The sequence below is a fragment of the Toxorhynchites rutilus genome, chromosome 1, assembly GCF_029784135.1.
Source record: "Toxorhynchites rutilus septentrionalis strain SRP chromosome 1, ASM2978413v1, whole genome shotgun sequence".
Taxonomy (NCBI): Eukaryota; Metazoa; Arthropoda; class Insecta; order Diptera; family Culicidae; genus Toxorhynchites; species Toxorhynchites rutilus.
Genome location: NC_073744.1, coordinates 50492068 through 50506889, shown reverse-complemented (window position 1 = coordinate 50506889; position 14822 = coordinate 50492068). Strand labels below are relative to the sequence as shown.

Genomic DNA, 14822 nt, shown 5'->3' with positions numbered 1-14822 from the left:
AAATTTATTCGATTTGGTTGGCTGAAAAATCACACAGGGATGAAACTTGCAATTCAATGTTTCGCTTCTCTTCTGGCTTCCACTGTGTTGAACAAACTCATCGTACGTACCAGGAGCATTAGTATAGGAAACGATAGTTGCACGGTGGCTAGCTACGATTATTTTCGTAGGGGTATTGATGTATTCAAATTGTATTCTGCTGTTACTCTGGTTGTCTGTCTTAGTCACTACAATTTGAGGAGTACAAATTGCACCATTTAAATTTGAGATTTGAGTGACAGCGATGAGTATTACAAAGCGTTTAAGACTATTCCTCTGTTTTTTTGTGGCACACAGAAGCTTAGAGAACGAAGATTGATGCATCATAAACCATTGGAATTGGCTAGATCTAAAAATTGAACAAAAAATACCAACTCCTTGTAAACGCAAACGCAAAAGGCATTTTTTAATATTTTTTTCCAAACTTTCACTCAAACAAGCCAAACTTACAGTACACAATACAAACTGAAAGGATTATTCTGTATTTTTGGCAAGCTTTCTGAGTGGGAGATGCACGAAGGGTCTACTAGGCCTAATTTCGTCACACAAGGTTTTTTTTCGCGGTCAAAGGTCTGATATCTTCCAGACCACAATGAACTAGGCATCAAGCTTGGATACAATCTCTCAGCAAACTCCACGCCTTCTTCTGTACCACTGTTCAGCGTCGAATATTTACTAATAGTCACAGATAGATGTTGCACTTGATCCCTCAAAGTACACAACATTATGTTATTGAAAATTAGTTTTTATCGTTATTTCTATGTCACCGAATTTGTTGCATACACTTTTATTGGACTTTCTCCCTGCTAACATAAATATAATTTGTTCCAGTGTTCCATATTCTGTCCGATTATTACTAGAGCAAGATAATTCGCATATAATGAACTTATTTTTGTCTTTCACCTGTTCCGTTTCGTTTCATCAAAAACAAAATGTTTGTATCACACACGATAATGAAAAAAAAATGAATCATTCATCAACCAAAAATATCATCCATCAACAACAAACAACACATGGTGTTCCAAATTTGCAACCAAACCTATCCAGCGCGCAACAGGATACGGAGGTAAACCATTCAGCTACCAGGGTAAAACCTCACTTGTGCCGGTAGCCACCGGTACCTCATTGGAGCATAATGCCGCTGGGTTGGCTTCGTCTCACCTTCATCAACATTCGTACCATCATCAGTCGTACCCATTCGTGGACGTCAGCTCTCTTCTCTCGAGCGGAACCAGCAGTGACGATGGCCGCCACAGAGATACTGATTACAACTTCCCTGGTTACTATCATAATCGATACATGCCACGCTTCCAACAAAAAAATCCTTCAAATATTCTTTCGCTTTCTTCCGTCCGCGGAGACGGTGCTGACTCGCCTGCGAAAATCATTGGCAAACATGTTCAAACCTACATTGCTTCCCCTATTGCTAACGAACCAATTAATAATCAAAATCGTCTGTTAATGGCCTATTCGAATTCGTATCCGGCAACGACCGCTGAACGTTCGCCATCACACCATTCTGCACCACCACAACAGCAAAAGCAACAGCAACAACAACTACAGCAACAACTGCAACAACAGCAACTGCAACGGCAGCAGCAAGCCAGTGGTACCAGTGGTTTGGGTTATAATGGCCAAGCCACCACTGAAAAGTATGCATCCCAGTCCCAATGGGGCTACCAAGTGTTACCAACACTCTACTCGATTTATCAAAAGGTACCGTGCGCGCCCGGTGTGCCTGCTTGCTATAAATCTACTACTAATACTTCTTCCACTACTACTACTTGAACTGCCTGCTACCACTTCGGTCACTACCTATGCCAATTTGTTACTTTTTGACTTCTGTTAAACTCAGCTTGTATTTTCATTGTTCAACTGCGTCGCTGTCATTGTCGATCTATTTTCTTTCCTTATTGTCTGGAGCTATTGATTTCCTGTAAAAGTTGACCCCAATCGCTTGTTCATTAATATTACTTTATTGGAAACTCTTATTTTCGCACCGAGAAAGCATCGTTATTGTGGCTTTTGAAAATGTTCCTGTATTGTTTTGCTTGCTTGTATATTTTAATCCACATCTTTTTTCTTCCTGAATTATACTATTTGTGATTTATGAACATGAATCGTACTTTATGGAGGACCAGTTGTTGATGATCCGTGATATAATTGCTAGTCTGTTTCTGTTATTATCGTCCTAAGTGGGTGGAATGGAATGGACCTGGATGATTAGTTTGAGACTTGAAGTACAAATACTCCTAACGTTGAGACTATTCCTATGATAGCAATCGATTGGTTGTTATGGAACTTGTATAATGTGTAAATGTATTCATAGAAAGTAGAAAAGTAGTTTTCGTAGTCACTGCTCGAACTCGATTCTGAAAAATGGATTACTGCATTATTCTCAAACCTCTTTATTGCCGTCGCAACATACCCGTTTTTAATTTTGCTGCACCTTATTCAATCCTACCTTTGATTATGCTAATGAAAATATCATTTTGAAAAAAATCAGTTGATTTTTTTTTGTTTTTCTCCCGAATGTATTCTATACAAATGTATGTATGTGTGTGGTTTGCATTTAACCATATTCCGCGACGCCATTCAAATCGGAATTTTATTGTAATCAGTAGAAGTTGCTAGTGAATGTCATTCGTTACAATTTCCAACTAACTGTCCATAGATGTATGCAATAATTGATTCTCTTCCTTTTCCATGAATCGACAAACCAATACAGGTTGAAGTAACACCTTGGATCAGCAGCAAACACAACATGGGGATGGCCTTCAACCGGACCACGTGGCACGAGATCACTCGATGCGCGCTGCATTTTTGCGAGTACGATGACTACAACTGGGATTGGTCCCTGCAGCATGTATCTCAGCAGTGTCTCAAACAGAAGCTGCACGTGATGGTCGTTAAGGGACCCCGGGTTTTCCACATTGGAGAATGGTAATATAGGTTCCGTTTTAATTCATTTCCAATTGAATTCACTTTTCATTCATTACATAGTACAGGGTTCGTCAATTAAAACTCAGAAAAGTATTCGTCGGTGTATTTGTTTAATTAAGGGGTTAACAAATTTGACCATGGAGTCGTTATTAGATTTTGCATAAATTGGAAGCGCTATGTTATTGGTGCGCGAGTCAAGGAGTTCCTGAAATTCTCGGACTTCCTAGAGCAGCAATACTCATCCTGAGGCCCGCGGTCCTCATGCGGCTCATCGGGCTTTTTTGGTTGGCTCATCTGGTGTTACTAAATTTTAAATTATTTTGTATGTGTAACAATAACGAAAACCAAGGAATCAAATCATCACGAAACATGAAATGAGAATGGTGAATGATATGAAGTTTGACACATTACACATGTGTTACACATTAGTTAGTAGTATTAACAAATTGAATATTTGAATTTCAATCATTAGGACATTCATGTTAAACTTGGTAACGTTTGTGAATAAATAATAAAACCTAATCTATTTCTTGACGGTTGGCTACGTCTTCCAGTAATGGTACCAAATCAGAAAACAAATTACGTTTTTTGAAATAGCCCCCACCTTAATGACTATTTTTGCTGTGAACGGATTTTGATAATCTGAGTTCCATTCGCAAATTCTCTGAAATTTATTCGGTCTGCTATACATACACATTATGGTTCAAATTAAGGGAATTTGAAAGCATTCCATTTTTCCCTTGAATATGTTCTGTTCATTTTTTGTGCTTTTATGTTGTGATTAGTTTCTAATATATCAGCGAGGTACAATATTCATGTACAATTGCGAATCAGGTGCGTGTAAATCGGTCGCTCGAAATGCAATGATCGTATGTTCTACGAACAATGTTGATAGGAAACACTTAGTAATCTAAGCTCCGCCGTATTCAAATTATTGAGTATAAATGAGCCATTCGTGGTTTCAAATCACAGTATTCACAATTCATCAGCCATCAGTTAGCCAGATAGCGAACAGGCGACAACGAGTTTTTTAAAAGGTCTTTCTCAAGACCGAGTGTTGAGTTCAGTTTTCCAAATTGGTCTTTTTCAAGACTAGAGACGAATGAGTTGAAATTTTTTTTATATGAATAGCATTGCGTTTGGGGTGCAACATTTTGAGCATTCATACCTTTTTGCCAGTTGAACGAGGTATGAAAATCACTTCAATCGAAAGATAAAATGTATATGAGTTGTGCTCATTACTTATAGACCAAAAACTTGTTTTAACGGCTCAAAAACTGCTTTAGTAAATTATTGAAAAAGAAAGTCAATTATTATGGTTATCTATTTTTGAAATATTAAAGAGAACATACATCGTCGTTTCTTCCCTTTAGGTGGTGATTTTTGTGTATGATTAAATCACTCGCCTTGATGATTCTATGCATTATCAGATGCATAACGCTAGTGAGAGAACAAATATATAGCGGCCTGGACCGACGCAAATCCGTCGGCCCTTTTCAGGACTACCAAAACTTTTCACAAAATAGTTGTTTTAGTAGATGTTTTTATAAAAATATCCTAAACAATAAAAAGCGATTTTTTTATCCCATCTGTTTTTTTTTATATTAGGCTCATTTAGCAATTCAGCTGTAACAGAGGCGAATTTATCGTGTACATTTTTTCTCATGTTGTTTATTACTCAGTAGTCATTTCAGGTGTAAGAGTATTCCTATCTCATCGATACACAACACATGTCGCCTTTTTCGGTGTAAGAATATTCCTATTGTTCGAATGTTCACAGTTTGACTATATACACATCGGGACTGTTGATATGAGGCTTCCATTGTTGTGTTAGAAATAGCCCCAATTACCGATGCAGCAGACCGTAATGTTGGCGGTAAGGGGCTGGGATTACCGACACATGATGATTGTTGCGTGGACGTAGTAGCTAGAACACACAAAGATAGTCAGATGAGGGCCCTGAGTGATGAACTCATGACTGTTCGCTTAGCGATTTGATTTTTTTTTCAATTTTTTACCGAAAAGGTGAACTGATGATAATGCTTCAAATTGTATTTGTAATTGTATTATGTATTTGAGCATTGTTTCCGGGTTGAAAGCGACGTAAAAGTGCTGCGAATTTCAAGTCTGATGTCGAGAAGGTATTTTTCAGCGTTGAGAGCTGTGTTCTTCGGTGGAAAACTGAAGGTCAAATTTTGTTTCAATGCTGGTGCTTTCGCTTCCGCTTCCACCACACGATCGATTAGGTTCGATTTTCTGGTGTCGTTCTGTGCATTCTTTGGGGCGTTGGAAATATAATTTTGCTAATAGACACTGAAAAACTGCTTGAAAATTCAATATGTTCAGTGTTCCAGTTTCAATGCTCTAAGCAGCGAGCAATCAACAGTATATGTTATTGCTTAGAATTAATTCGACAATCGGCTCAAATTGACGTGAAACGTTGGCGTCCTTCAGATGGTGAAAGCATTCCTTTATCGGTTCTGTTTGTGCTAAAAAGTTCGGTTATTAAATTTATTTAATGTTTGTTCTCGTCATGGACACCACCCACCTTTTTTGCGGCTCGTGACATCACGAGTAACACGTGTTTGTAGCCCTTCTGAAAAAAAAGGTTGAGTACCGCTGTCCTAGAGTCTAGTTTTCGGCGAATTATTCGCAAATTCACTGTGATCAGAAAGTACCGGAGATTTTTATTTGAACGTACCGTGCATGCGGGAACCGGTTTTAGTGCCATCCGATCATTAGTGTCTGCCAGTACGTCACAAACGGCCGGAAATGTGGACCAACAATTCTTGGATTTTGCAGGATTATAACGCGCCATCGCAACGAGCCCGAATTGTACTGAATTATTTGTCTAAACTTCAAGTAAATACCATCGAGCAAGCACAGTATTCACCTGAAATGGCCCCGTGCGACTTTCTCTTGTTCCCCAGTTTGAAGTTGCCACTTCGTGGAAAGAGTTTTCAGTCGATCGAGAAGATCAAAGGGAATGCGACGAGGAAACTAGAGACCATCCCTTTGTCGGCCTACCAGGGATGCATGTAGGACTGGGTCAAGCGTTGACACATGTGTGTTTCTTCAAATGGATTATATTTTGAAGGAGATATATAAATTGGCCTGAAATTTAACTCTTTTTTGTTTTATTTGAAAATTTCCCGTTACTTTCTGATCATACGATATTTACAAGACCCCTTGACGTAAAAAATCGAACTATGTTGACCAGTTTACTCATCGTGTATTCTCTGATTCGCTCATTAAACTTCGTCGCGTAGACCAAACTTTTTTGACCATAAATCATTTCGAGCGACGAAGCACATTCCACATTGAACGAAGCGGAAACGGAACAAACGGGGCGGAAATAAACAAAATTTACGCATTTCAGCGAACGCAAATCTGGGACAGGTTCAAAAACAACCTGGTGTGAACCCCGTGGGTACTCTGGACAAATGTGGGCAAGCATGGGCCCTTATATTTCAAACATGATTCTGACGTCACGGCAGAGTTGCCAACAAGGATGGTTCCAATCGTATCAACGAGCGCTCGTTACATTCTCTAATTTGATTCATTCAACGCACACAATATTATGTTTTAAATCACTCATGAAACAGAAAACTGACGTGCCAACGAAAACATTGAATGAACACAGCGTGAGAGTCATCGCTTGGTATCTGTGCGCGTGTTCATCGATGCTCACTTGTATCATTTTATGATTCGTTCATTAGTTTCTGCCGTCGCTTCACTTTCGTTTCCTGATCCGATTGGGTACTTAGCCTCGGAGCTTTGGATCGAATCGCTTTGTGATAGAGTGGTGTCGCTCTCAGAAAAGAATTGAATCGCAAGGCAAAAATGCGATGCGATGAAAATATAACTTTTCGATGTGCTAATGCTCGCAGGTGCGCACCTAACAGTTGTCGTTTAATAACTTTTAAAAGAAAAGCCAATAGGGTTCAGTTTGCTTACCAAATAGTAACTATATATAACCTTCGAAATGCAATCTATAAATACGATTTGCTTGTCCAATATTTATTAAAATACAAATTGTCAAATGCGGATTTTTGTCCAATAGTGGAGGCACATGTTCGCAGCCTATTGGGCAAAAGATCGCACTTATTGAAATAAACTTTTGAGATAAGTTGTATAAAAAATTAATGATTTATCATTAGTAGCGTGTGAAAAAATCATTAGTAGCGTGTGTAGGCATCATCTAAGAGGGGATGGGTAGTTGATTACTTGCTGGCTAGTCTGATTTGTTATAAATTTCGAAAAGGCATACGATGCATCCTCATGAAGCTAGACCTCGTCCCTCTAGTTTTGTAACCTGGTTGTATCCACGCTGGACTTTGATGGCTTTCGCAAAAACACCAAATCTTTGAAGAAATAGTTTGGTCCAATGGTCTTCTATCTAGCTTCGTACAAATTTGTTCAAATAATCATATTTATAAAGTATATTAACAAATTATTCAAAATGTTCGATCAAAGAAAGTCAAAACCAAAATACTCCGGATGATCGAGTCTAAAATTCCGGATAATCGTGCCACCGGATAATCGAGTCCAACCTGTACTTACTCTTTCTTGACTAGTATTAACATTATTTCAATATATCCCCAAAAAATCATAATTGTAACCTTTTATGTTATTAAGTTCTTAACAGAATCATAGTTTATTATTTTTATGTAAAAATGTGTTTATTGCTTCCTAAAATGTAATCCTTTATTTGCTTGATAAACACATGCAGTTTCTCCCAGTTTCGTATTCGCAAATAATGAGCCAAATATTTGGCTGCCGAATATCCGGCCTCGAAGCTTGGCGGATATCCGGTATCCGGCAATACTACTATCCGTTTCATCACTACTCTCGACTACTGGTCCCGGGCAAGGTGCTCATTGACACATCATAACAGAAGTTGAAATGTCCGGAAAAGAAATATTTAAATCGTAGACTTACTTACTAACATGAACCTCTTCCTCAGATTTGCTTCAGAAATGCCGAGGTTCGCCACATTCCGACGCTTTCAATTTCCCTCCCGAAGCATCTTTCGGGCCATTTCGAGCATTGCTGGAGTGCATTTCCTCCAGATGTATTTTCTCTTGTATGTCCTGTATGAAAATTTTGGTTGAAAATGTTTACTTTCTAGATTCCTTTATCCTTTATATTTCCTTTATATCCTTCCTATATCCTTTATATTTATTCCTTAAAAACAAATACACCTCATGAACTACTAGAGAGCTAAGAAATTCGTGACCCTGTAGTTTCGGATTTTCTATTTACTTCCAATATCATATCCGTTATTCTGAAAATTGAATAAAATAGAACAAAGTAACGCAGAAAATCTCTTACCTTAGAACTTTGCGCCATTGTAATGAAATGTATCTTGTTCATACGTACGAACTGCTGGTGCAATAATGTGTTAAAGTTACACCGTATTGCAAGATTTTTATGCTGGTGTACAATGCGAACTTTTGCCCCTCACTGTTCTACTGAAGAAATTGAAGTTGGACGACTTATAGGAATATCTCATCGCATTGAATCAATTTACAATGTACAAATGCAGCATCGGTAAACAACAGCGGCTTCGTGGAGGACTTTTTAATGAGCTTTTTCGATGAAGGAAGACAAGACGCCTTTGCATTCAGTTCAACTCAGAATTCACCAAAAGAATCTTTGATGTTTGATCTGATAAAGCTCGAAAATCGAGACAAAATAAAACTAGTTAAACTGTAAAACAAAGCCAACAACTCTGTCCAGCACTCCGCGTGTACTATTAACACAACTCATCACAGACCGTACATGTCTCTGTTATATTGCTATAGTGTATTTTAAGGCGATATTGGTATTCATTTAAAGGAAAAGATATTGTGCGTTCATTCCCTAACTGGACACGACGGTTCGAAATAGTCGCAATTGGAACGGTCATAAACAGTCGCGTTCGCTGTTTACAGATTAATATGTCAAAAGTGACAAATCTTATTATCATCATTGCCAATTATTCGTGTTTTGCGAGCAGCATGAAATATTCAACTATTGAAAAGGTTCAGCATCATTGGGCTAACACAAAATATAATTGTTTGTACGATTACTACTTCCAGGGATTATCACTATCACAATTAGATAAAATCTACAAGAGTTCCAAATCAACCATCAGTTTCTGGATCGTGGATTATGAACGAGAATGAATAATAGCTCTTAGCACACGATAGAGCACTTTCCGAAAGTTAGATGCAGACAGACGAACCTGGTTGAACAACTTGTACCGAAAAAATCCTATATTTTATATCGATGAAGCTCGCCAACGGTTCGCCCACCTTTTTGGAGTCTCAATCAGCGCAACATCAATTAGTAAAATAGTACATGCATATGGAATGACTTTGAAAACCTTGGTGAGGAGAGTTATGCAGAGACACAAGTGGGCATCGAAAGATATGTTAATAAATTAAACTATTTTCATTGGGATCTTCATCAGCTCTTATTTCTCGAGGAAGATACCTTTGGAAATAGTGAAATTCGCTTTTTAGTACACTGGCATAGTGTTTTCAAAATGCGGTTAAACTGCTGGCGGTTAATCCTTCCCAACGGTTATGTATTAAAAAAAGTACAAAAATGATAAAGGTTTTCTTTATTTTATTCATCAGGTTAATCCGTACAAGAAAATCAACACTAAAATTAGTGATTATTATCGTTAATATTTGTAAGTTTTGATTTGTACTGAATTAGTTTTCTTCTGGCGGCAACGAAGAATTCATTGCATCCAACAATGAACTAGACTTTGAGCTTTGAGCTCTTGTATCTGCGCATGAATGTCGAAGCACTTATAACGATGGAGACAATTCATTCACACAAAATATCTATAGATAATGATATATTCTCGTTAATATTATAAACCACTTGTAGACTACAACGTGATGCTTGAAGTTGTTTTCCTTCCGAGAGAGCCACAGTTCAACAAAAGTTGAGATATTCATCCGATGGACCTTCCGTCATTAATTCGGCTTCTCAATCAGTACGGAGACGTATACATGTGCGCACATTACACCGATTCAGTTGGGTCGGTTTTTGCACCAGTAGGCCGATCCGACCAAACTGTCGGCTTAAAAAAAGTCTGTAGTGTGCGGGGGCTTTTAGCCCACATTAATCTAAAATATGTATTATAAATACATATAAACTGATAAATTTTACTGATAAATTTCAAGAATAAGTAGGGGACATTCAAAACGACTGATCGAATAAAAATCGCCGCTTTGTTCCCTGCTTATAAATATTTGTACGGTATGCATCACAATACACAGACATTTGCTGCATTGGCCCCTAAAACGCTTGCTGTCGGTATGATAATTGTTCAAAGGGGCTGTCCACATACCACGTGGACAGAAAAAGCACGATTTTACACACCCTCCGTGGACAAGCGTGGACATTTTCATACCCCTCCCCCTGTTGTCCACGTGGACATTTTTGCTTATTTGATTAGAATAATTGAGGGAATAACTGGATTGCGCTTACATTAAATTTTAATTCCATTTAAGTTTTTTTTTTCAAATTTTACTAGCTGTACGCCACGCTTTGGTTATCTAGTATACCAACACAGAAACGCGCAATATACGGTTGAACAATCCGCACCCGAATCTACATCACACAATTCCTAAGATTGATCATGAACAACGCCAATCGAATGAAATAAAATGGATTTAAAATCATTACCGGATACAATTTTAGTTCACGATTTTTTAAACACTTGCAGAAAAATGTGTTGCTACCACATAGAAAAACGTATTCAATACTAGAAAGGTGATTTACACTCACAGCTTTACTTCAGAAGTGTGCTTATTCCATCTGAAAATCTTAAAGCTTCCTGAGCGGTTGGCAATAGCAACAACAATCCTTGAAGTGGATTTTAAATTGTGTCATAATATGAGCTCCATCAGTGGCGAACTTTTCGAGTTTATGAAGCGCACAAAAACAAACAGAACAATTTTTGTGCATTGGTTTTTTTTTTCTATCAATTAAAAAGAATTTCAAAATAAGTAAATATGGAAAAGAGAGCATCTTGAAGTTGATATCTAAAGATCTTCATTTGATAAAGGATTGAGGAGTAAAGGGTCGAAATTTATAAGCGATTTCAAAACGCCTGTACTTTCGATATAAATCATGACATGAAGACAACAAATTCAGCATTTTCAAACTACAAATTTCTGGTTTATGAATATCGTACGTACATATTTTAGTTTAATGTGTATATGCGTTGTAGACAAAAGTCATTGCAAGAAGAGATAAAACGTTTTTAGATTACTTTCAAAGTTTCTATAAATTTTGAAAATATATTCACAATAACAATCCAATCAACCTGATTATTTCGCTTTCATTTGATTCATAGAAAGTTTCAGTAGAACTATTTCCTACAGAGCTATTCTCTATCGAATGATTCGTTTATCCTTTAATTTTGAATCAAAAATATTTCATGAAATAATAAACGCACCGCAAATCGATGGTCAAATCTGCCAACTGCAAACTTGAAAATATTCTATACAAGGTCCAGTTGTTGCTTTGACGAATGCATTATTTTATAACAGAGTTATAGCGTTTCCAAAATCACTCAAAATTTTCGATGTCGCATTTTGCTCCTCAATTTTTTTTTTGTCGAGTGTAGTTTTTTGCCCACTCCGGAGTACGATTGGTCACAGGAAATGTCGATTCATTTACACATTTGCTTCACTTTAAGTCATCAGCGCAATGAGGAACCTTTTCCGCAATAGTTCCGGGAATTTTCAAAGGGTACTAATAGCGTATTAGAAATGTTTTCAATGTATATTTTTTTTTAATTTTTCAACTGCTTATTGACCATTCTTCATTGAGTGTCTGATGGCTTTCAAACTTCTCGCGGGGAAAAACTACCACTCCTATTCTGTATTTCGATCGATTCGAAATATTTTGATCGACTTGATAAAATTCCATTCTGTTTTCCCATTTCGTTCAATCTGCATCTCTTCGAACATTAAATGGGCAAAAAATAGGAAATGCAAAATTATGTCTCGAACAAAATAATGGTTTCGGACGGAATGCACAGTCGAGGTATACATCAGAAAACTCACGACTCATTGATTTTTTACTAACCTTGCCCGAAAAGTTATTTGTATTGCTTTTTGGTTTCCCTCCACTTAAATCCTTGTCAAAACATCACTTATCAAATTCGAACAGTTTACTAAAGAACAATTCAACGCCAAATTAATCAGTCGCTGCCCCGATTCTCCCCATTTTTTTAAATTTGTCCATTTTTGGTTTGAAATCTGCTGCCCGATTGAAATAAGTTTTTGTGAAATCAATTATGTTATAGAAAGTTAATTGATTCCTCAAAAACATGAAGAAATGTTTAAACTGCTGAGAAAACTTTCTCATAAATTGAATAAAGTATCGAAAACTATTATGTCTGTTTGAAATATTGTTATATACAAGATGTTAGGTAGCTGATCCGAAAAATTTCAGGTGATAGAGGATCGTATTTGATGAAAAAATCTTCCACGCTTATGGGTAAATCTCATCTACGAAAGAATTATTCAATTTTCCCTTGAGACCGTTTTTTTGCCTTAAACTGACTTTAATTCGAAAATTACACTGCTTAGCACGATTCAATTGTTTTCATTTGAGAAAATTGTGCATAAATTATGTTGTGAATCATTAAAATTTTTGCAAGATAACAAGAAGGATAACAGTGTAGTGTCAAGGAAAGAATTGTAGAATGGTTGGACAGCTTCGATTTGGTGGATAGAAACAATCCAGTGTATCATGCATGTTTGGAAAATTTATAAAAACCTATAAAAGCACAAAAATTTAAGTTTCATCTTTACCTCTAAAAGTTACTTGGTTCCATTAATTTAAATGTTTTACAACTGCATTCTAGGGGGTCTCCGTAGCCACATTGGTTGCGCGTTCGCTTAGCAAGCGATCGATCGGGAGTTCAAAACTCAGGGCCCCCATTGACCATCTTTGTGTTGTTACAGAATAACTACGTCCACGCAACAATCATCAGCGATGGAGATTGATCCACGGTCGAAATAAGATCGATTCATCCATACAACTGCTCTGCTCTGCAGAAATATCGGGCTGCTGTTCTATAAATAACTCAACAATGGATCAACGACTGTCTCCGCTGTCCAGTCTTAACTGTGGATAATGGAAGAACAAATAGAAAACCTTTTCGCCTAAATGGCTACTGTGTAAATATGTACCATTTGCAATGGTATAGAAGGGAATACTCCAACGCCGAAAAATGGCAACTGTGCAATGTGCTAATTATAGGTATGATAAATATGTGACATGTACACGATTAAAATTCGGCTCTGTTACAGCTAAAATGCTAATGAGCCTAAAATAAACAAAAGGGATAAAAAAAAACTGCATTCTACGCAAAATTTTCTTATTTTTCAAATGAGTAGCATAATTATTTTAAGTGACGTACTTTCTAAATTAGAGTCAGTTCAAGACATAAAGTTTGACTCAAAAAAAGTTCAACAACTCTAGTTGAGAATTGACCAAATGCGTAGAATTTTTTCGTTAAATATGATCCTCTATTACCTCATGCAATATTCCGAATCAGCTACCTAATTACACGTATATTTTTATCAGAACACTGGCTCAATTTTTTGACGACTAGTGGAAATTGATGAGATTAAAATACCTTGGAAAAATTATTTCACACGCAATCCTGAAAAAAATCGAAAACAAAACTGAAAAACTCTCGAGATATAACAAAGTGTATGTAAAATTATGTTTGATGAAAAATTATTTACGCTTATCATGAAATCGTTTGACGCTCTCAGGCGGCTCAACCGTTTATTTATAAATACGAAAAGTTTTGAAATTCTTGAATATGTGTTATTTAATTCAATTTTGAATGTATAGGTGGTTGTACTTAAAAAAAAAATTCTTCCTGTCCACGTGGACTCGATTTATACCCCCTCCCCCTCTCCGTGGACAAGCGTGGACATTGTCTTAACAACTTAACCCCCCCCCCCCCCTAAAGCTGTCCACGTGGTATGTGGACAGCCCCAGATTAGTGCAATCACAGGAAAATTAACGCTTGGCGATCCTTCTCTGTCTCATCCACACACAAATCCGATCGATGAAGAGTGAATCATTGGTCGACAGAGCTGCTGTTCTTTCTACTTACGAGACAGAATGAACTTGTCTACCACATGTTCGGATTCGATCACTCACTGAGTGGTATCGTATGATGCGAGATCAACACATTGATTGAAGAAGCTGTTTTCACATGCTGAAAAAAGTTGGATGCTTTCGTCGATTCTCTCGTCAATCACCAACGTTGGTGTCAATTGCCATGATTTGCAACATTTCGGGCGACTCGTAGGAAGTTCATTCGGGAAGACCAATTCTTTATTACTTTTTTGCAGCGATGAAGACCTATAATGTGATAACGTGTATAATGTTATCATTCATGGCGTCGATCGTATGCAGCTTACGGGCGGTTCGTCGAACGTTTCTCTCAATAAAACAATGATGGCTTGTTAACCCTCCTGTACTCGCGTGCAAAATCATAACACGTATACTCGCGCACGGTGTCACAGACCGAAAATAGAACTTCTCTGTAATGTTGTCATTGTGTATTTTTCAGGCTTTATTGGCATTTATTTGAAGAAGAGGGTATGGTTGAATGAAAAAACTCCAAAAAATATGTTTTCTTCGTCTTTATTATGTTTTAATAATCATCTAATTCAGCCTCATCAAAACAGAGTAATTTTTGATACTCCAACACAAATAACGAAATTCGAAGTTTTCACTGTTATTGATTAAAAGTCTGCTACTGAATATAATTCATGGAAGTATAAAGAGCCAAAAAA

At 37.2% G+C, this 14822-nt stretch overlaps 1 protein-coding gene across 9 annotated transcripts in view; it reads left to right on the top strand.

Annotated features, from left to right (window-relative positions):
• Nucleotides 1-14822, top strand: part of LOC129769812 (alpha-1,6-mannosyl-glycoprotein 2-beta-N-acetylglucosaminyltransferase) — a 210435-nt gene that overhangs the window by 192706 nt on the left and 2907 nt on the right. For 7 of the 9 annotated variants that reach the window (XM_055772795.1, XM_055772403.1, XM_055772636.1 and 4 more), the window contains 2 exons: nucleotides 1087-1755; nucleotides 2768-2982. In XM_055772795.1, coding sequence (XP_055628770.1) covers nucleotides 1087-1755; nucleotides 2768-2982 — 884 coding nt within the window. The remainder of the gene's footprint in view (nucleotides 1-1086; nucleotides 1756-2767; nucleotides 2983-14822) is intronic. The other 2 variants (XM_055772878.1, XM_055772947.1) reach the window with 2 other exon arrangements.